At 46.2% G+C, this 23855-nt stretch overlaps 1 protein-coding gene across 7 annotated transcripts in view; it reads right to left on the bottom strand.

The window, feature by feature from the left end:
• Positions 1 to 23855, bottom strand: part of THRB (thyroid hormone receptor beta) — a 415968-nt gene that overhangs the window by 78180 nt on the left and 313933 nt on the right. For all 7 annotated transcript variants that reach the window (XM_043893781.1, XM_043893780.1, XM_043893784.1 and 4 more), the window contains exon 4: positions 1656 to 1910. In XM_043893781.1, coding sequence (XP_043749716.1) covers positions 1656 to 1910 — 255 coding nt within the window. The remainder of the gene's footprint in view (positions 1 to 1655; positions 1911 to 23855) is intronic.

Raw genomic sequence — 23855 nt, 5'->3', positions numbered from 1 at the left:
AATCCGCGACCTTAATCGCTGTATTTACAGGCCTTAGGGTCTTGGAAACCAAATAGAAACTCTTTCCTTTTGCTTTCAAGGTTTACCAATAAACTGGAAGGTGTACAGTTGTCAAAAACTCTACATATGCAAGGCCAAGATTTCTCACAAACGACGGAGACGGACCCATGAGTGAGTGAATGAATATGGGTACCAATCAGGAATAAGTCAAATTCAGTTTGTGGGTCCTTAGATCATGAGGACATTACAGTTCCCTGTAAACCAAGGACTGATGTGTTTTTGATGCCAGCTCCTAAAATTTGAAACTACGATGTGGTTACAGATTTTAAGATTAACTCTCGATTGTATTTCAAACAAATGTGCACACACACACACAGACACACCTGTTCTATATCCCGACTCCTCTGGAAAAACTTACTTTGCTCATTTCTCAGTCTCCTAAGTAATAAAGATGAGAGACAGTTCAAACACAGATCCTCCCCAAGAGAACATGGATGGTTTTGACTGCATTCAAATGAGAGCTCATACCACTATTTTATTATTTGTTTAGATAATCCTGTTTTCATTTGAGACAATCTGCACACCCAGCTTCCAAGGTCAACTGGTGCTTCCAAGGAGCTTTTCAAGTTTTCAGAAAAGTTACAGGACCAGCAGTTTTTTGAGAAGGATAACAGAATCACGTGTTTATGTTCAATTTAGAACAGTTTGCAAAGGTCCTATATGGCTCATATATAGGGCTCTTTACAAACTTTCATTAATATATCTTGATATGTGATTGGCAGATTTTCAAACACACCGTTTAAAATTTTATCACGCTAACACAATATTGTAAATCAACATACTTTCACATAAAAACAATCATGAATCAAAGCCCTCAAAGAACATGGAAAAAGACTTTATTTTTAAAAAATGCTAAATGGAAAAAGGGTGGAGGGTCACATGAACTTGGACATTTAAAGACACAAACTGATTTAAGAAGCAAAGATTTTGGGAAGCCCTAAGACCATAAAGCGATCAACACAAAGACATCTGTCAGGGCGGAGGCGACCTGAGGTGAAGACCAGTTAAATCTAATGCAATCAGAAACTTAGGCCAGTTTAACATTTTTTTATGAGGTGACAACCCCCTAACACCATAATCTCGCCTTTCAGGTTGATGACACAGGGCTTAATGAGTCAAAGAAAACAACTTCAAACCTCTCTTTTGAGCGTGAACTGTCTATTTAGGTTAAAGGTAGATTTGGAGATCCTATTAGCTCCTGGCACAACTGGGAAAAGTCATGTACACACACACACACGCACACACACACACGCACACACACACACACACACACACTTCAAAGCAAGTAGTTATGTAATGCTAGCAGCGTCTGTTTCTACTCAGCTTCAAAAACAGAACTGAAGCCAAAACTAACAACCCTCCTGCTCATTAGGGAAAGAAAAATGTCTTCTCCCCCAAGTAGCCCCAACAGGAAGCTGAAATGAACTGCTCTCCTCGGAAACCCACTTCTTTTATGCTTCCCAGAAGGTCTGGGGGTAAATGCACTTTGGAAGCGAGCTGCCGGGGAACCCCACGGACACCATACCTGGGCTCGGGGGGCGCCGAGCACTGAGTCACTACTGTGGCCATCCCGGGTCTCACAAACATCTGGTTACCTTTGCATTTCTTCTCCTCCGTCTGGAAGGTCTGGGCGCTGGGCGCGCTCTGATCGCTCACGTCGTCGTGGTCCAGATGGAATATGGAGCTCGTCCAGGTGGCCTGGATGAGGGGCGACTGCTCATGTTTCAGGGGCCCGCGCCGCTCTGGGTGGCTCTTCCGATGCAGGCAGCCTTCAGACATTCCCACGAGCTTCCACTCCGGCTCGCCGTCTGGACAAGGCTTCGGCTTGTCCCAGGCTGGAAGGCCATTTTCTGGAGGGTTGAAAGACACGACATGATGGGGCTGTTGGCACTGTCAAGACGGGGCCGAGAGGAATTGGTCTGGAAGGCAAGCGCTCCCCGGGCCCGCGGGGGCTGGCCGCGTGCCCGGACCCTTCCACCCGACGGCGGCGGTAAGACGCACGGGGAGCCGGCCTCGGGCACGGAGCCCCCGGCGCAGGGCTGCCTGCGGAGGAGTCGACGCATTTCTCCCGATTTTTAGTGCCTAGAAAGGACGTCGGCTCCTCCACCGAAGGGCCGCCCTCTCGCCAGCCCCGCTCCCGATGGCACTGGCTCGGGAGCAAGTGGGCACCAGTTTATGACACTGCTTAGATGACCATGTGAGGTCTCGAGGGTCAGGGCTGGCCGCGGCCACTTTTCAGATCCTCGGGACATACAGCGTCCAGGATGCGGCCTTGTGTGACTTGGGTGTTATCACCGGCTGACCTGAGGGGCACCCTGTTCCCTGAGAGGGACACGCCACGTGGCTACAGGACCGTTACAACTCGGGCTCCTTGGCACCTTCCACCCCCGCCAGGCCGGCATAAGGGGCTGGGTCTTCCCAGGGAAACTGTGTCAGTGGCTTCCATGTCCTCCCGAACAGGCGAGAGGAGATGCGGTCAGCAGACTGTGCTTTAGTTGGGCAAATTAAGAGCTCTGATGACAGAAGGAAAAGCCCGCGTCTCGCGCTGAGAAACAGGCAGTTAAGGCTTTCTATGTGATGCTCTTTATTCAGTTTCAAGGGGCTTGAAGGTCTGCCCTCTAGAGAATGGGAAACAGCTGGATAATATAATGAAAACGCTCTCACACCAACTTTCCCTGGGGGCAAATTTTACCCCCTTGAATATCTTTACTGAACACAGATATAAGGAAGAGAGTAAAAAGAGTAAGTGAATATATATGATTTGTGGATGCATTCACATTAAAAAGCATAATCCATCTGGTCACCCATACTTCCAGAAATTCTGTCTGTCAAAATAGGAAAAAACACAAATAGAGTTCTACTTTTAAGTGATTAGAGACAGTGATGGAGAGATTAATTGATAAGTGAATTTTCTTTTATGCTGAAATGACCAAAGGACTGTAAATGTCCATATCAGAGAGATGGGTCCACCCTGATCTATGCGTAGTACTGGGAATTGAAAGCTGCTTTTCAGACATTTTAGATAAATTTTAAACTGTTAAATGCAAGAGTTAAACCTGCTTTCGGTTTTCACCAGCCCCCTGTGTAAAGCCGCTGGATGTCTTCAGAGATGTTGGTTAGGGTGGTTTCTCTAAAGGTGTCATCTGCTCCCAGCCCCCTTTGGAAGCTGCGTTTACCATTCCTGGTCTTGGGATTACCTCGTGGAAGTCCTGACTCCTATCCACTTCATTTCTAGTACAGGAGAAGACTGCAAACAGAATCACAGCAAGGCAGTAATAACCAACACTCAATTTCTCTGTCACAGTAAGTGAAAATACAGCAGCTTGAAATACCCTCACTTGGCCAGTAAGAAATGATCCCCTTTAAAAAAAATCATACAATGCTTGGGATGTAACATTTGATCTTATTCAGAGAAGAGCTCTGAAAATTCACTCTGTGATCAGATCTGTGCTTGGCCCTGGGTGAGGGGTGTGAAATAGACCCGGGTCTTTCTCCTCAGTTTAGGTGACATTATTCAATGCATGGTGAATCCTAGAGGTCAGGACTCCACCGTGCCAGCTACTGGTGCAGTTAGGGGCATTTATTCTCACTTCCCATGAAAAGAAAACAAAAGATTAGGATCTTGGGAGATTGTATGGCATTTCAGATGAAACACAGCTATGCAGAATTCTTTCAAGGACCTAGTATCCATGAGGGTTTGATGTTTTCATGAGCTGAATATAAAGTCACTGAATGCAAGGATTAACTCTGCAAAAGGAGTTTCATTCTGTTTCTGCTGATGTGAGACGCGTTCTCACCCATGTGTGTTTCCAGGATGTCTACTCAACTGTCACGGACTCTAAATCCTCAGTAAATTACATTGTGCAATATTCCTTTGTAAGTAATGTTAAAGTTATCACAGTGTTTTTGTAGAGCCTCCAACATTTGATTTTTTTGCAGAAATTCTTAAAATGTGGTATTAATTCCCTTGCCTGCACAGAAATTAAGAAATACAGCCTGACTGGGTAGAGAGTGCTCCCCAGTGAAGGGAGCTAGTCAACATGTGTGGATGAGAGATGCTGGAAGAGACCTCACCCACGGGGACGTTCTTCTTTATAGCACAGCCCATTAAATCTTGCTCAGCACGTCCCCTGGGCCAGCAAGAGGTGGGGATTTCTTCCAAGCAAGAGACGTTATTTGGAGGTTGAGACAAGGAATAAGATTGCCTTCCATTTTCCTAAGAAAAGAAGCCGAGGTGGTTTGGGAAAAGAGTTCCATTCATTGGAGCCATGTCCAAGCTCGTAATTACGGTCTGCAATTACACTCATGATAGTGCTATTCAGTTGCTCAGTTGGCAGGTTTTTTGGCTGGGGCACTTCTGGGATGAGAAGTCCTGGCTGGGTCACAGGAAAGCTCAAGAAGGATTTATTTAAGGAGGGTTCTTGGTTTCCTTTCCAAGATGAACAGAAAGTGTTAGCCACTCAGTCGTGTCCGACTCTTTGAGACCCCATGGACTGTAGCCCACCAGGCCCTCTGTCCATGGGGTTCTCCAGGCAAGAATACTGGAGAGGTTGCCATTCTCGCCTCGGACATCTTTCTGACCTGGGGATCGAACCCCTGTCTCATGTCTCCTGCACTGGCAGGCGGGTTCTTTACCACTGCGCCACCTGGGAAGCCCAAAATGTTTTGGCTGTGCCAGGCAGCATGTGGGATTTTAGTTCCCAAGATGAAAAGGGCAAACATAACTCCTAATCCATTCCCAAGGAGGGACGAGACACAATTCCAGGCTCCTTCACTTCAGCTGACTGTGGGTACTGTGAACTGTGTTACTTCCATGTCTGCGTAGTAATGAGGATTCCTGCTATTTCTATGCCTAGTTCATATCCTTTGGTTCCGCCTAAACTCAAACCAACGAGACCAGGCTTATTGAGATAGGATGGGGCCTGGGAATTTGGATATTTACCAAGTTCTCCAGAAGGTTCAGACACCCAGCAGGGTTTGAGGTCCACAGGGTTAAGAAAATCTAAGGTAAGAAAACAAATTACTGGCAGATTTCAGATAAAAGTGCAGCTTCCTTCTCAGAGGCAAATATTTTACACGCCTTGGACTAAATTTGCATTATAATTAAAATACTCATCAATTGTTTTGCAATCTACTGCTCAAAGCATTAAAAGTCAGATGTTAAGTGGCTGTTGTCTTGTAGATTGCAGGAATGGATATAGATACACATTCACACAAAAACCTGTCCTGAGGATTACCTGGGACACAGATGTGCACAGTAGTGGAAATACATTTTTAAAAGGGAGACTCTGGCAATGGCAATATCTTATAGTTCCTGAGGCATGTGCTCCTAAATGGATCTCAGTTAACATTGGGCTTTTAATATTTCATATTCTAGACATCAAGAGAATTAATTTAATTGGGCAGTTATGAGGCAAGTTGATAAATAAGTAGAATCAAAGGAAAAAAAAAAAACTAGAGGGGGCACATGAACTGCTGCTAAAATGACTAGACACACATTGACCTGTGTGTCTCAGGGCATTTAAATTTGAATGATTGCATTTGTGTTAGATGACCATAATTCTAAGGGCTCAAATGACCCAGAACTGACCTTAAAGGGTTCTTTTCTAAAAAGAAACAAACATGAATCCTACAGAACTACTTACCATCCTATCTCTGGAAATTTCATTAAAGATAATAGAAAATAAATGTGTCCATCCAGAAAAAAGAATTATATGAAAATATGTAAGTATTTCAGGACACAAAAGCAAGCTGATATCACAGAAAAGTGCTAAGACAAGGGAAACAGAAGTATGCCAGAGTGCTCAGCAAGTGGCTGCTGAGCAGGCTGGGGTTTCATGGCACCAATTATGAGTGTTGAGTTTGCATTAAAAGGCCATCAACACAGGGCACTGAGACCGCCAACCATATTCTGTATTCAGGGGATGTATACATAATACGCTTTGCAAACCCAGCGAGTGTGTAGAATTATCATTGTAGAGCATGAGGCCACCAAGGTCTCTTATTTCTGCTCACATTTTTTATTCCAACCCTAAATTTTAACCCTGTGGAATTCTCAGACTATGTACTCATCCACTGACTTTTATTTGTGGGGTCATGTGGAATAGGAGACTCATGTTTGGCTGAGCATTGACTACGGACCGGGTATAGAACTAGCCACTTTGATTTACCTTCATGAACATCCCAGAAGTACACACTGTTCTACTGCCTGATGGACAGGGAAACTAAAATCCAGAGAAGCACTTCATCTGCTACTTCATATCTTTTGTACTGTTAACTGATACGGTCTCATTGGTTGGCTTAGTTTGATGAGCCGCCATTGACCTATTAATAGCCATCATTTGATGATGACTTTGAAAGTTCTTTGTACACTATATTTATTGCCTTGTTCAACTTTCCCAGTCACTTGTTGATGTTCACAATTCGTCTCCCAGCTTTCACTCTCTACCACCTTCAATCCATGGTCCACACAGCAGCCAGAATGACCTTTGAAAAATGTACATCAGGGTAGATTTCCCTGCTGCTGAGAATCTTCCGGTGACTTCCCATCAATACTGGAATGAAGTGCTCAGGTCTTGCTGCAGCTCGCAGGCTCTGTGGCATTTATCAGCCTGTCCCACTGAGCCTTGCTCCTGTGCCTCCGCCTCCAGCTCTCTGTCCTTTGGACACGTGGATGTCAAACCTGGGAAGCTCATTCCCACCACAGAGTCTTTGCAGAGACTCTTTCCTATGGCCAGGGTGCCCTTTCCCAGTCCTTATACAACCACCTCCTGTTGTCTCAAGAAAACTGCCAGGATCCACCTCCCTCTCCCTTTTACAGGAAGGTTAGATTTCCCCCTTTGAAGAACCTATCGGGTTGCATTTCTCCAGGAAGATAACTGAAATGAGAAACCAAATGGGCTGCACCGGTGTCCATCTTGGTGGAGGAAGACGGGATGAGTTTGGAAGACTGGAGTCCTAAGTGTTCCGAGAGAGACTGAAGGGTCTTACTCTTGGGAAGATCACTTCCTGATCAGTTTTGCCATTTGCAAAAGGGCAACATAATATTGCTCATGGGATTTTTCTAAGACTCAAATGAAATAATGTATGTGGATGTATTTAGTAATTAAGTGCTCTTCAGGTGAACACAACGTGTAACCACCTAATGTATATCTTGTACCTGACCATACGTATCGCCTTGTATCCAAACAGAACAGTACTATTAACAAAGGAATATGTTACTTTTGAGCATCCAGTGACTCAGACAGTAAGGAGTCTGCCTGCAGTGCAGGAGACTCAGGTTTAATCCTTCGGTTGGGAAGATCCCCTGGAGTAGGTCATGGCAACCGACTCCAGTACTCTTGCCTGGAGAATCTCATGGACAGAGAAGCCTGGCAGGCTACAGTCCATGTGGTTGCAAAGAGTTGGACACACCTGAGTGACTAACACTTTCATCTTCACTTTTCATGTTACTTGTACTATGTTCAGTGGACACAGGTACCTTACGTTTACCCTCAACACCATGACCGCCATCAAGACAGCTACCACCACCACCTAGCCCTCCACAGAACATGTGTGGAGGTGAGGTTGCTATTGATGACCTCCTACTTCTGACTGCCTTTTCATCATCTCTCTCCCTCCCCCTGAGTCCTGGATATTCTCATGCAGTCTTCTGGGTGCTCAGTCCCCACTGCTGACAGATCACCTACTCACAGAGCTCTTAGTGACCTTGGGCAAATCACGTCTCTTCACTGTACTTCATTTCCTCATCTGTAAGATGGAAACATTCTAATGCTGTGATGATTAAGTAAGTTCGTACATAAAAACGTCTTGGACCACTGCACAGCACACTGTGAACACTCAGTAAGTGTTTGCTCTTCATTCGGGCACTCAGTGATCTCTTTTCCTTGCCCTATCCTCCAGCGCAAGTCTTCTCTAAACAAGATTTTCAAAAACATCTCCAGTAAAAATGCTTGACAAATGACTTCACAGGCATGCATAGTTGCTTCAGTCGTGTCTGACTCTTTGTGACCCCATGGACTGTAGCCCGCCAGGCTTCCCTGTCCATGAGATTCTCCAGGCAAGAACACTGGAGTGGGTTGCCATGCCCTCCTCCAGGGGATCTTCCTGACCCAGGGATTGAACCCATGTCTCTTAGGTCTCCTGCATTGGTAGGTGGGTTCTTTACCACTAGCGCCATCTGGGAAGCCCAAAGGACTTCACACCACTATGTTAATGGCTTGGAATCTGGGATGAGTCACCCCTCTCAGACAAAGTTGTGATTTAAAGAGGATGTTTGAAGAGTGTTGGTCCACAGCCTGGGAATGAATGTCTAAATGGATTCCTGATGGCTGTGCAAGGCAGATGGGAGGGACATTTTGATGAAACAGACATGCCCGTGAAGGCTGGCCTGTCATCATTGCTCAGCTTGCTTGGTCGGCCAAACAACACAATGGTGAGGACACAGCTTTGACCTCTACTCAACTTTTAAGACCTAGCTCACTGTTTAAGCTTTCTTGAACCAATCCATCCACCCTCAAACTTCCATAGTTCCAAAATGTATCTCCCTTGCCCTGCATGCTACTGTTTACCTCATGATATAATCATTTACATCATGATTTATATCATGGTTTTTCCAGTAGTCATGTATGGATGTGAGAGTTGGACTATAAAGAAAGCTGAGTGCAGAAGAATTGATGCTTTTGAACTGTGGTGTTGGAGAAGACTCTTGAGAGTTCCTTGCACTGCAAGGAGATCCAACCAGTCAATCCTAAAGGAAATCAGTCCTGAATATTCATTGGAAGGACTGATGTTGAAGCTGAAACTCCAATACTTTGGCCACCTGATGTGAAGAACTGACTCATTGGAAAAGACTCTGATGCTGCGAAAGATTGAAGGTGGGAGGAGAAGGGGACGACAGAGGATGACATGGCTGGATGGCATCACCGAATCAATGGACATGAGTTTGAGTAAACTCCGGGAGTTGGTGATGGACAGGGAGGTCTGGTGTGCTGCAGTCCATGGGGTCACAAAGAGTAAGACACGACTGAGCAACTGAACTGAACTGATAATCATTTATGTACGTGCATAATTTTCTTTTTTTGGTTACATTTACTTTGCCTAGCACAATTCAATTGTAACAATTAACATCCCTTGTTCCCCAATAATCTGATAATTGCAAAGAGAAAACTGCTTCCTAAGCACAGACTCTGCCTATTTTCTTATCCAGAAGCCACTGGTTAGTCATGAGGTGGATTCATTTCTATTAAAACCAATTCAATGTAGATTTTCTATCGCCAATAGTATTATCTTCCCCAAACTGCTGGTGAAAATGAAAACTGTTCTGTTTCTTAGAGGCAGGGATAGGTTAGTGGATAAGACTATGGGCTCAGCTAGTCAAGGTTCAAACTCTGGGGCTTCCCTTTGCGGGGGCTCAGTAGTTAAGAATTTGCCTGCCAATGCAGGGGACCCTGGTTCCATCCCTGGTCCGGGAATATCCCACACACCATGGAGCAACAAAGCCTTTATGCCACAGCTACTGAACCCATGCCCTAGAGCCCAGGAACCACAACTGCTGAAGCCTGAGCGCCCTAGAGCCCATGCTCTGCAACAAGAGAAGCCACTGCAATGAGGAGCCCTCAGATTGCAACTAGATAGTAGCCCCTGCTCACTGTAACTAGAGAAAGCCCATGTAGCAGTGAAGTCCCAGCATAGCCAAAGAAACATAATACATAAAAATAAACATTTAAAAAAAAAAGTGTTCAAATTCTAGCTCTTCCACTTATTAGCTGTGTGACGTTGGGAAGACTGGATCTGTCCCTGGAATATCTGTCATACTTGCTCTATCTCTTCTGTAAGGCAAGGACTTAGCACGGCCTCCTCGTGTGTCAGTGGTATCTGCAGGTTTTCCTTCTTTGCTGGCCTCTGATCAACTTATCCATCTCTCACATCCCACTGCTCTAAGCCCAGTCTTAACATGACAGGACCTCAGTAAGTATTATTTGGAAATAATTGAATGTAATCTAGACAGGTCAAATTATCCCTGAAGCTGAACAAAACATTGACTCTCATCTATCCAGGAATTTCTACCTACAGAGCAATAGTGTGTTCTGTGTGAGACAAGCTGGCTAGCCTGCTCAGCATCAGTAGCAAGGGTGGTCCTGCCAGGGAGAGATGTGGGGTGCAGGCTGAGGGGAGCCTGTGCTCAGAGAAGACAGAAAGAGCAGCCCTAAGACTCTGTTCCTCCCAGTCCCAGGCTGGGTGATCTCCCTTTTTCCTTTGGCATTTGTACCCTATGAATGCCCTGCCCAAGACACAGGTGTGTAGCCCAGTTTGCTGCCCAGATGATGTGCGTAGCAGAGCTCCACGAAGGTGCCACCGTGTGGCTGGGGCATCTCTGGGCCATCCTCTTGGGCCTCTTGGCCTGGCACAGCCCCCCAGCCCCGGCCTAGTAACAGCTGGGATGGGGGTGTGGGTTTGTCTCCTGGTGCTGGGGGAGGGGGCTGTCTGTCTAGGTGGCTCTACCAGCCTGCACACAGCTGGGGATGGCTATCAGCCTGACTCCTCATCTCAGTGACTAACTGAGATTACTTCCCCTTTTCTTTTCAAAAACACTTTCACGGCCAAGAAGGATCTTTGGATTTGGTTTTGGGACATGAGTCCACCTTCTCCCCAGATTTCTGGCTTTCTGATTAAAAGCAATGTTTTTTGATTCAACCAACACTTGCCTCTCAAGTGTTGATTTGTGAGCTGTGAGCAGCCAGACCTAAGTTCAGTAACACTGTAAAAATATACTGAGCACTTACTATATGCCAGGCCACTAGACTGGGCACCACAAATATAAATTACTATTAACTGAGCACCTACTATGTGCTCAGCACACCTACTGTGTGCCAGGCAGCATCCTAAGTGCTTTCCACACATTATCTCATTTACATCATATAATAATAATCAAGAAATAGGTATTGTTTCTGTCATTGAAACCAATGTGGAAATAAGGGTGGGGGCAGGGGGAAGTCAACCAACTCCTATGTTTCTATTTAGAATGGGCTACAATATGCTGTTGGGTTTCCCTAGTGGCTCAGATGGTAAACAATCTGCCTGCAATGCAGGACACCCGGGTTTGATCCCTGGGTTAGGAAGATCCCCTGGAGGAGGGCATCGCAACCCACTCCAGTATTCTGGCCTGGAGAATCCCATGGACAGAGGAGCCTGGCGGGCTACAGTCTATGGGGTTACCCAGGGTCAGACACGACTGAATGACTAACACTTTCACTTTCACAATGTGCTATAATTATTAGTTCAACATTTACATGTGAATTCCTTAACCTTTGGGACCACGGCTTGCTCAGCTGCACGCCCAGCATGCAGCACGGGGCCTGGTCCACTCCCCGCCCCCCCCTCCCCCCCACAGCCCAGTGGGAACTGGGACCAGTGAGCACGTCCTTCTGCCCTTTGCGCTTGTTCTGGTTTCCCTCAATGCAGCTCAGGGTCCTTTCCTGTGGTCCCCACACTCCTTCCCCTGAACTTTTCTTTCTTTACTTCCTTCTCTTTCCAAGCGCAATGTGTCTGTGCTATGTGTATAGTCAAAGCTATGGCTTCTGAGAACTGGACAGTAAAAAAGGCTGAGCACCAAAGAAATGATGCCTTTGAACTGTGGTGCTTGAGAAGACTCTTGAGAGCCCCTTGGACCACAGGGAGATCCAACCAGTCCATCCTAAAGGAGGTCAGTCCTGAATATTCATTTGAAAAATTGATGCTGAAGCTGAAACTCCAATACTTTGGCCACCTGGTGCAAAGAACTGACTCATTGGAAAAGGTCCTGATGCTGGGAAAGATTGAAGGCAGGAGGAGAAGGGGACGACAGAGGATGAGATGGTTGGATGGCATCACTGCCTCAATGGGCATGAGTTTGAGCATACTCTGGGAGATGATGTAGGACAAGGAAGCCTGGCATGCTTCAGTCCATGGGGTCACAGAGTTGGACACACTGAGCGACTGAACAACAACATGTATCTGTGGTTATTTCAAGATCTGCAGCAGAGGTCTCCAAAGAAACTGGGCACTGGGAGGGCCCTAGCATCTGCCTCTCACGGTGTGAGAAACAAATAGTAATATTTTATTTGAAAATTTAGAGATAAAACCTTTTATTAGCATTGAATTGATATACATACATACAGAATGAATGAATGAATGAAATATTGAGATGGGGGAAATTGTGCTGAAACCTTCCCATCAGGGCTTACTCATCTGTTGCTGCACTCCTGAAAACTTTATAAACAAGATTGCTGGAGGACCCTGCTCAGCCATCATCTAGTTTGAAACGTGTCCTCAGAAATATTGTCTTGTGGGCAAAGTCTTGCAAAATCAGCCTCCTTGTTCAGATAGACTGCCTTCCATCGCTGTGTGGTTTTGGCCTTCTTTTCCTGAGCACCTGCCTATTAATTTTCCCTCTGGTTGAGCCCAGCCTCTCTGCCCGCACGTGCAGGTGAATTTAGGTTTGCCATCTCAGAGGTTTTTCTCATGTTTCTCTGGCAGCGGTTCTCAGTCCATTAAGGGAGCGAGATCTGGAAACTGCTAAGAGAGAAACAAACCTTTTCCTTATCTGGCTGGTCTCACTTCTCCAGTTTTCCTACCTATTCCATTAGGAAGTCACTATCTCCACGGAAAACAATCAGCGTAGCTGTGGAAATCGCAAATAATTATTCTGAAACGGAACTCCAATGCTCATCTCTTGGTAAGTTAAAGCCATTAACGTTTTTTTCACAAGTGTGTATTTAGATCCTTAAAGCGAAATGCACATTCATGTCTTTTAAAGTTTAGCCTGAAACAAAGTTAAAGACCAAACAACAAACTAACGCATGTTCAAAGAGCCTGGTGGAAACTCCACTTGGAGAGTTGCTGCATGGAAACGAGGCAGTGATCAGGGGCATGAGCTATGTCTAAGAATGACCCACACGGGGACAAGCTGACTGCTGGAACACTGACCACAGGCCCCAAAGGCTGGAAAAGGGCTTTCCAGAGAACACAATGGAATCTTCCCCTGGGAAGGGTCACTGGCTTTCCATAATTCATACTGGATTTAATCAGAGAATCCTCAGGTCGGATGACTCCAACGTTGAGGTAATTATTTTAAAGGCCACAGAGAGTCCATTTAGGATATTAAAGAGGCTACAGCTGTGGCAGAAACATTCCCATTAAAGAGCCACAAATGCACAGAAAAGGGAACAGATGTTTGTTGTCAGGATTGAGTTTCTCCTGTGTGAAAGTTCAGATCATAACATTTATTCTTGTTGCCAGTCTGAACCCGCAATTTTGAAAAAAACATTAGGTCATCTGTAACTCTGGCCTCATTTTTTGTTCCCAAACTTGAAATACATCTTTCAAAAGGAGGAAATGTGTGTGCATTTTTTCTAACTTTGGAAACTAGGACGGGGGCATAACTTGTGGGTAAAGAACAAATTCTGAGATTTACCAAGTAAAAAGGCAAAATATGACTTGGGTAAATCCGAACAACTTTATACATCACACTTCAAAGGAGTCATTACATGGCAGCAAAACACATATATTCTATCAACGAATTACACTCAGAGATGAACACACTGGACAAGAATATGCCCTGGTATGGATGAAACACAGTAACATACAGGCCGACAGAGGTCCCCTCCTCTGGGTTTTCACAGAATCTCACAACTATGGGTTTTCATAGAATCTCACAACCATTTTCTAGATATTGTTTTGGGCACATAAGTAAGGAAGATCAAGATCAGTGTGGATAGTCCCTTCATTTACGGAGGAGACGTTTCAGTCTGGAGAAGGTGGGTTTCCCCTTTTGTTCAGGAATAGGGGGCTGGGAAGTCACCCACATCTTCCTTACCCTCGGTTATGACGGCAGGCAAGCTTCCTCAGGGCAGGGGAGAAGGCGGGCACTTGGGGGTGTTCCCAGGCCCCCGGGACACCACTAACCACATCAAAACCACACTGCCTTGTGTGGTCTGTAGTGTTTCCTCTGGAGAATCTCGCTTAGCATCAGCTGCTCACAGCTCTGGTCCAACAGCAGACATGGAGAGAGAATTAAATTGTTTTCGACCTGCCTGTCTTCTGGGTAACAATCTGGTTTAGCCTGCTCTACAGTGTTTGGAAAGTTCGGGAAAATCAAGAGGTGGTGTGATTTCTACTGTCTTTTTCATGCCTTTTGGCGTTTCCCTTAAACTTTTCAATTACTCAAAACAGAGCTGGTGAGGGGCTCCCCCGGTGGCCCAGTGGCTAAGACTCTACACTCCCTATGCAGGGGGCCTGGGTTAAAGCCCTGGTAGGGGGACTAGATCCACAGACTACAACTAAGAGTGTGCCTACCATGAGTAAGGATACGGTGTGCTGCAGCTAAGACCCGGGGAGCCAAACAAAAACAAAAGCAGAGCTGGTAAAGCTGGGGCTGGGGAGGGCACCTGAACATCAGTCCCTGGAGGTCTGCTGGTCTCCAACCTGCGTGCCCCTAGCCAGGGCCAGGCTGTCCCCTGCCTCCTCCGTCCACAGATGGCTTGTGAACATCTAAGACCTTGTTATTCTCATGTGGTCTGAGGATTCACAGTATCAGCCTCACCCAGAGCTTGTTACAAACACGGGATGCTGGCCTCAGAACTGAAGAAGCAGAATCTGCATTTTAACCAGATCCTCATGTGATTCACATGCACATTGCGGTTTAAGACACTCTGTTCTAGGGCACGGTCTCCATGGAGAGTAGATAGGATTGGTTAAACGTGTAGTCACCCAGTTTAAACTTTGGTAGGATTTAATATTTACTACAGAGAGGGATGATTTTCCTATCTGGGAATCAGAGGGGAAAGTAGTAGTTGATGAATTGCAGGTCAAATAATATATATATACACACACACATATGCACTGCTGTGTATGCGCTCAGTCGTGTCTGACTCTTTAAAACCCCATGGACTGTAGCCCGCTAGGCTCTGAAGAATTGATGCTTTTGAATTGTGGTGTTGGAGAAGACTCTTGAGAATTCCTTGAACTGCAAGGAGATCAAACCAGTCAGTCCTAAAGGAGCTCATCCCTGAATATTCATTGGAAGGACTGATGCTGAAGCTGAAGCTCCAATACTTTGGCCACCTGATGTGAAGAAATGACTCACTGGAAAAGACCCTGATGCTGGGAAAGATTGAAGGTGGGAGGAGAAGGGTGCTGCAGAGAATAAGATGGTAAGATAGCATAACCAACTCAATGGACATGGGTTTGAGCAAACTCTGGGAGACAGTGGAGGACAGAGGAGCCTGGTGTGCTGCAGTCCGTGGGGTGGCAAAGAGTTGGATACGACTGAGCGACTGAGCAACAAGAAAAGGTCAGGGAAAGTGAAGGGACAAGCCTTTAATGTCTCTATTTCCTAAATGGTTAGTTGGTCAATTTGATTCATGAGGTGGAAAAATCCAAACACAAAGATTTCTGATTATAATTTCCTCTTTTGTAGGACTTCCTCTCTACAGACAGCCAACAAGATAATAAGAGCAATAGGTAACACTGAGTGTAGGCTTACTAGATATCAAGCACCCATTCTGTGATTAAATGTAAAATTTAATCTTCACAATAATTCTGTGAGGCAGAAATACTACCCTCAGTTTTCAGATGAGGGAACTGGAGCACAGAGAGGTTTAGCAACAAGCCCAAGGTCACGGTGAATAAGTGATAGAGTCAGGAACCAAACCCAAAGAGGTCTAGCCGACCCCGCCACACCTCTACCTGTTACAGAAAACCACCACCAAATGACTTAGGTGACCATCTCAGGCTGGAGAACTGAATTCTGTGGACTGAAATACAGAATTATAGGTTTGAAATAAAGAAACTGCAGCTCAGAGAGGTCACAACCCTGCTCAAAGTCACCAAGAGGAGGGAAGCGCTGGGGTGGGTCTTCTGATTTTTCATCCCATGATTTTTTAATTGAAAACATTCATATTTTAGTATACAACAAGGATGTATTGCTAAATCTCAAACACTGTTTCAAATTCTGACATTTCCACCGGTACCTCAAAATTAGGAGCAGTTTCTCTAATTAAAACTCTTGTCTTCCAGTAAACATAGCAAACATAAGACAGCTGTGTGGGGACTGCTTCTAATTCTCACACCGGCTGCCAATGAGTTTGTCAAAGGGCAAATGTTTGTGTTCATACCGAGTGGCCAAAAAACTTGGAAGACAAAAACAACCAATCAAGGCAAGGAAGTACTGACATTTGCCCTAGCTGCCCATCTCAAAGGTGAAAAGGCCACCTAATGGTTTAGAACTGGCAACAGGATAATTGATTTGGAGTTTAGGATATTGAGAGGTAACCCTTATAAAAGGTCCCTTGCGTGCCAGGCATGGTGCACGTAGTGTTGCATTTGCTCATTAGAACAATGCTGTGAACGAGATGCTGTCATTAGCTTCATTTCGTAGACGAGGAAACTTTGGCCCCGAGAACTAAAGACACTGTCAAAAGTCACAGACAGTAAATGGGGAGCTCTTCTCATCTCCCCAACGACCGAGGCTACTTTCTGCAGGTGATGCAATGGCACCCCAGAGAAGAAAAACATTTGCCCAGTCACACAAACTAGTTAAAGGGCCGTGCTGTGCCTGGAATCTTCCTCTGATGGGCCAAGTTTGGCCTGATGACAAATGGAAAATCCTGGGGAATGACAGTGGACCATCTCTTAGCATAAACATGCTTTGAGAGAGGTTCATCTATTGGCTCTGGAAACCTGGCTTCAGGAAGCTGAGTCTCTTCTTCCTGGGATGGACATAGGAACACTATAGATGCTATGTATAAGACAGGTAACTAGTGGGAACCACCGTCTGGCCCCGGGGACTCTACTCAATGCTCTGTGGGGGCCTAAATGGGAAGGGAATCCAAAAAACAAAGAGGGGGTACACATACGTCCAGCTGATTCCCGTTGCTCTACAGAATAAACTAACCCGACATTGTGAAGCAACTATGCTAAAACAAAAATCTTTAAAAAATGCAATTCAAGAGTATGTTTCTTTAGAAATGCAGAAAGGACACGATGTCCAAATGAACAGGCTTGTCTGATTCTGACCACGGCATAATACTCGAGATAAGGAACATTTCTGGCTCTCTGACAGTCTGGCCTGGGATGTCTTCTGACCGAACAGTAAGCAACAGAAGAAGAACCACGGTGCTGTTGGGAATCACCCCGAGGGTCGGGCACAGGTCCACAGCCGACAGCTTCTGCGCCGGAAGCCGAGTCACCAAGATGGCAGAGCCAGCGTGCTCTCCGGCCAGAGAGGGCGTGCCGTCTCGTGTATTCTCGGGGATTTCCGTCAGTCCAGATGGCAAGGGAAGTGCAAGGTATCAACAAATGACCACACTTGCTCCCGCAAGCCAGAGCGGCAGCTCACTTCCGGGGGCTGCGTTGCCTACAACCGCCTCAACTCTAGGGGTCCATCTGCCCGGAAAGATGGGAAAAGGTGGGAAAGGAGAAACCGCCCAAGTGAGGAGGACGCTCGGGGAGAAACATCCGGTTCTGCAGGTTACCTCCACGCCAGCGTCGCTCAGTGGGTCCCTACACCGACTCACAGAGAGACCCGACTGAAGCTGCCATGCGCACCTACGGGGCTGCCCTTAGGCTGGCAGTCATCACTGGGATTTTGTCTCCCTGGAGACCGTAGGTGATGTTTGGAGACAGGCCAGGGATGCTGCTGCACATTTCACAGTGCCCAGGTTAGCCCTCCCCAGCAAAGGAACATCCATACCCTCAAGTCACTGGTGCCGAGATCGAGAAACCTGCCTGCAAATCTGTCAGCTGGGTGAGGTTCTCATGGCCTCTGGTTCAAAATGCGCCTCCTCTGGCCCGAGCAGGGCCCTGGAGTTCCTCCTCCACCCTTCCTACCGTCTGCTCCCGAGTCAGTGTGAGTGACTCCCGCGGGGAAGATCCGACCGGATTAATCCGCACTAAGGTATGAAAGACGGATGGAGCCAGCACCAGCAGGAACAGCTGTATTTTGAGCGACTCATTGGATTTAGTGTAAATTCAACTCCAATCTGGGAAATGTTAGCCAGGAGGCCTTAATAACACAGGCACTTATTTTTAGTAGATGGGTGAGATGACGAAATTTACAAAGCATTGCTCACCTTTTAAAGTCATAAACGAATCTGTGATGTGGTCCCACTGGGATATAGCCATGAATACCCATTTTTTAAAAACTTTTTTTTGGCTGTGCCACACAGCTTGCGGGATCTTAGTTCTCCAACCAGGGTTCCAATGCAAGACCCTGGCAGTGAAAGCATGAGTGGAGTCCTAACCACTGGACCGCCAGGGAATTCCGCGAGTACTTTTTATTACAAGCAACTATTTGTTCTTGGTATTGATCACAATTGCTTTTCATCAAGAGAAAAAGCCCTATTAAAAACCTTCCTGTGCTCCAAACAAAACTTATTTGCTTTATCCTCATTTCTAATGTTGACTTGTGGGTTTGACATGATTAGGGCCCATTTGTTGGTTATTTGAGGGACCCTTGTTACCATAAGTCCCTCGCTGTCTCTTCTCTGAGTGCTGTGGGTCTATATTTGGATGGCAGGCTGTGTGGGCTTTTATTTAAAGCCAGCAAAGCAGACACAGCCTGAGTGAAATAATTAGCAGTGGGGAGGAGTCTCAGAGTCATTTCTCCTCATTTTGAGGCTCAGAAATGGAAAGTTTTGCCCTTCTGTCTGCAAAGCGTGTGAAGGTGCCAGACAGAAGTGCTTCTCCCTGGACAAACCTCCGTTAGGGTGACTTCCCTGGTCACTCCACTCTACTCTCTGGATTCGTTGTCTCTCTGACCATCATCAGGGGGACATATATGGTAGGTTGGTGGGTAGCATTATTCCATGCCAAATTTCAGAGGCAAATTAACTCAACTGATTCTCAGCTTATGGGCACTGAATAGTAAAATTCAAGGAACAGCGGTGGATAAAGGGTCCTTTGGGCTCACACCAGTTCGAACACCTAATATGTAGAAAGGGAAATGGGAGTTTGAGGAGGTGGCCTAGGTTGGTCAAGGTCAGAGTTTTTTGTTTTGTTTTTTGCCTCACCAGGGCATGTGGCGTCTTAGTTCCCCAACCAAGGATTGAACCTGGGCTCCTGAACTGGAAGCATGGAGTCCTAACCACTGGGCAACCAGGGAAGTCCCACAATCAAGGTCATTTGGACAGTCCCAAGCAAAACCAAGTCTGACCTTCCACGAGTGTGCTGACTTTTGACACCAAGTTCTGTCTGGAGCCTCCCACATCACACAGGGAGCACCAAGACCGTCTAGGGCAAAGCTGGGTGGAGGCAGGTAGCTCTCATCCTGATGAAGTTCCTTCCAAGAGAAGGAACTGGGTAAGAAATCCTCATCTGGAGAAGAGGGAACAATAGAGTTGGGTGTGTTACGGAGGCATGCACACACGCATGCTAAGAAGCTTCATTCATGTCCAACTCTTTAAAACCCCGTGGACTGTAGCCTGCCAGGCTCCTCTGTCCATGGGATTCTCCAGGCCAGAAGACTGGAGTGGGTTGCCATGCCCTCCTCCAGGGGACCTTCCTGACCCAGGGATTGAATCAGAGTCTCTTACGTCTCCTGGATTGGCTGGCGGACTCTTTACCAGTAGTGCTACCTGGGAAGCCTGTTAGGGGGGAAGTCAGTGGCAAAAGCATTCTAGAAGCTTTAGTAATAGATTTTCAGTGATGTCTTCCTTCACAGACATCCTAAAGGGATATTTTAAATGAATGGGTAGCTAAGACTCTGCGCCCCCAACGTAGCAACCAGGTTCCAACCCTGGTCGGGGGACTAAGACTATCCCACGTGACACTGCTAAGAGCTGGCAGGCTGCCACAAAGACTGAAGGTCCCAGGTGCCACAACTATCACCTGGTGCCGCCAAATAAAGAAATAAAAATAAACATTAAAAAAGTAAAGCAAACGGGCAGTTCTCAAGGCCTGGAAGGTAGGGCTGGAAGACCCAATTCTGAGTCACTCCTGTGACTCTTTACTTCCTGGACTATGAAATGCATTGTGGGGGAGAGCAGGATGGCACTTGGTTATGGGGCTCAGCAAATGTGCTTGAGCAAGTGACCGGGTCACTGCATCTGCCCCCTTCAGCTTTCCTGGCAGGGGCGGTGCATTCGGCCTGGGGGTGCGAGGGGCATGGTGGTGGGTGGTGTTGCTGATGTGGCGTTTATTTTAATAACATCTGTTTGTTTACTTGGCTGTACTGGGTCTTAGCTGCAGCACATGGGATCTTTGATCTTCGTTGTACATCCGGGTTCTTTAATCGTGGCATTAGAACTCTTAGCTGTGGCATGTGGGATCTAATTCCCTGGCCAGGGATGGGACTCGGGCCTCCCACGTTGGGAGCTCGGAGTCTTAGCCGCTGGACCACCAGGGCCGCCCCGATGATGGATTTATCGTTTAGCTCTTGTGTTCCCAGTGTTCCAGTCTTGGTGCTAAGCATGCTGTTTCTTTCAACCTTTACCTTCGTGTTGAGATAAATAGCATTCATGCCCATTTCACAGATGAGGAAACTGAGTATTAAGAAAGGGAAGGCCACGTGCCCCATGTCACAGCTGAAGAGCCACACTGGATCCCCAGGGCCACAACCAGAGGTGCGCTCAATGCCCCCACTGCCTTGTATGGGGTCAGCAGTGCCCATGTGGTTTGGGGCGTTAGGAATGGCTGGTGCAGAGCTAACTGGAGTTGATGGTATAGACGTTTCTGGTCTGGAGACAGTGTCTCCATTGTTTATCTGCCCCCTTCCTCCCTTTGAGCCTCTTCTGCATGTAAAAGAAAAACGTAAAAGCAAACAAAGAGAAATAAAACAGAGATTCATGAAAAGAATGAAGCAAGGGAGTAAAAAATCAGGCAGGCTTTCCAGCAAACAAAAGAGAGCTCTTCTGTCCTGTGTAGAAATCATTGAAAGCAATAAAACAAGAGCCAGAGAGAGGGGATCAAGGAGGACCAGAGGCGAGTGTTCCCCCCGGGTGGGGGGTGTCTCAGGAAACAGCTGCAGCCTCCCCTCTCTTGGGCATGGTTGGGGGTCTCTGATGCTCTTCTGGATCTGTTAGCAAGTGGGAGGGACCCACTCACCGCCTCTCAGGTGCTCCTTCTCTGGTTTGTAAAGGATGCTTTGTGAAGCAAAGACCACTGGCCTCGAGGAGGGCTTGCTGCTTTCCTGTTTTTTGTTTACTCTGGTTGGAATTGAACAAGGACTTGTTGGTCCCTCAGATCATTCTGTTTTAAGCCCTTGTACCTTCAGCATGCCTCCTAGAATCGTCACCTCATCAATTCAGTTCCAAACAACAGGAAAACATCCTCCACGGGACCTTTTCATCTCTCAGATGCATCGCCAGTCACTGATTTATTCAATCTGGAATTTCTAGGGACAAACCTGTTTTCCTGGCTTAGATGCGTAGGGACAGAAAGAAATAAAAAGTCATATCAAATCTGTAGAGCGTGCAGTAGAGCGTGGTGAGGGGAGGCAAGACGAGCTGTGTGCTGAGTGCCCGCCAGGGACAATGGCTGTGAGAGTATCGCCCCGTGTCTTCCTTTGGTTTTTAGTTTTTAGATCTCTGCTGTTTCGCATGGACCACAGAGCCTGTCACAGAGCACCACCTCCGTAAATGCTGGCTGATTTATCTAGGTTTTCTTTCTGCCCCTATTTGACAATAATGAAAGCAAGACTCCAAGAGCTTAAGCATCTTGCTCAAATTCACAGGGTTAATAAGTGGCAATGGTCTTCCCTGCTGGCTCAGCTGGTAAAGAATCCACCTGCAATGCGGGTGACCTGGGTTCGATCCCTGGGTTGGGAAGATCCCCTGGAGAAGGGAACAGCTACCCACTCCAGTATTCTGGCCTGGAGAATTCCGTGGACTGCAAAGAGTCGGACACAGCTGAACGACTTTCACATTCAGTAAGTGGCAAACTGGGGATTTGGGCCCAAGGACATATGACTCCAATGTTCTTTTCACTATACTATGCCACCTCCAGAAGTAACTAGAACAGGTGGGCCAAACAGATCATCCTAGCCCTGTCTGGAGAGGCTGATGCTACTAGGGGAAGTGCAGAGGACTCTTAACACATTTCTGAAGAAAACAATGACTTCAATATAAAGGCCAAGTCCTTGCTGACCTCCCTGACTTCCGGAATATTCCCATGCACGTGTACAACCCTTTGTGACACGGGTGCTTATCCGAATCCGCGCCTCCCTGCTTCCTGGGCAAACAGCTGGACTGAACTTCCATGTGGCTGCAGTCTAGGCAATGGAATGAATGAAAACTCTGGCCACCCAGCTGGGCATTTAAAACAACTCCATGTATCTTTTCACTTTCTTTTCTCCCTTCTCCAGTTGAAAAGAGAAAATTCTGACATCCTAGAGGTCAGCATGGATGGAGGAAAGGCGTGTTGGTCCCCCAGAGGACCACACCAACATTACCTACCAACCAGGAATATGTGGCATTAGATTAAACATGCATGCACGCTAAGTCGCTTCAGTCACATCTGACTCTTTGTGACCCCGTGGACTGTAGCTCAGCAGGCTCCTCTGTCCATGGGATTCTCCAGGCAAGAATACTAGAGTGAGCTGCCAGGCCCTCCTCCAGGGGATCGTCTTGACCCAGGGATCGCTGGCATTGGCAGGCACATCCTTGACCACTAGCACCACCTGGGAAGCCCCGGATTTACCACGAGTCAGATATGAAATTCTCTTGTATGAAGTCACTGGGATTTGATGGTCCACCTGGCTACAGCTGAGGGCACTGTTTTACTCATGGGCCTTTTAGGATTGCAAATAGCTTTCTGGCCTATGATATCATTCGGTTCTTGACAAATGCAACAAGTCAATAGAAGCTTAAAGAGAGATGTGAAGAGATGTGTGGGAACCATCAAGGCATCTGAACGGTACCCTGCTGCCTGGGCAGGAGCCCATCCGGCTAGGTCCACGGGCTGAGTTTCTCCACCTGTAGTTTCAGGGTGTTATGTCAGATGGTCTCTAGCTTCCTTCTAAATCTAAACCTCTGTACGTCTTTTTTGACGTTGACAAGTGTGTACTGGCATAGGTGTTCAGACAGTTATCTCTTGATACTGTGAACCCCTCAAAGGTACGGATCATTTCTTAGTTACATTTATATGCCTAGAATCTAATCTCTTAGATGCCCTAAGGTTAAATTTAATTAGAATTTTTTTGTTGGAAAAAAAACTCAAAGAATTTATGAATGTTCTGATTTATGCCAGTGATTTCTTGATCTAATTTGGAGCACAGCAGCAAATGATTGAAATTCTCATGAATATTTTCATTGTGCATTACTGAGTATGATAGGCTATTTTATATTCATTTGCATAGACGTAATCTTTGAAGAATGATTTTATAATAAAGCTGAAAGACATTTTCTGATTAAAGGTGGTGCCAGCAGTAATTGGTATTCTGATGGCTTCATTTATGGTTCTATTTAGCTGAATAATATAGGGGCATAATTCCTACTTAGAGCTGAGAAAATCAGAGTACAGAGCATTCAGAATTTTATCATTCTGAATGGCCCTTAACTGGAGGTTCATAAAAGTAGTATTGGGCAAACTAGGAACAATTTAAAAAGTTTGAATAAGGCCCAAGGGAAACTATAGAATGATATGAGGTAGCTTATGCCACTTTCATGAAAACCCTTAAGTCATCTAGTTTTGGAAAAATAAATTTTTTTCTATATGTTGTATGGAAATATTGGCCATTTCATCCTGCTGATCAAAAATATCGGATTATATATGTTTTCGGTGTCTAAAAATAGGCAAATGAATTCTAATACTTAGAAAAT

This window comes from Cervus elaphus, chromosome 32 (assembly GCF_910594005.1).
Source record: "Cervus elaphus chromosome 32, mCerEla1.1, whole genome shotgun sequence".
NCBI lineage: Eukaryota > Metazoa > Chordata > Mammalia > Artiodactyla > Cervidae > Cervus > Cervus elaphus.
The sequence above is the reverse complement of the archived record's forward strand: the minus strand, read 5'-3'. Positions and strand labels throughout refer to the sequence as shown.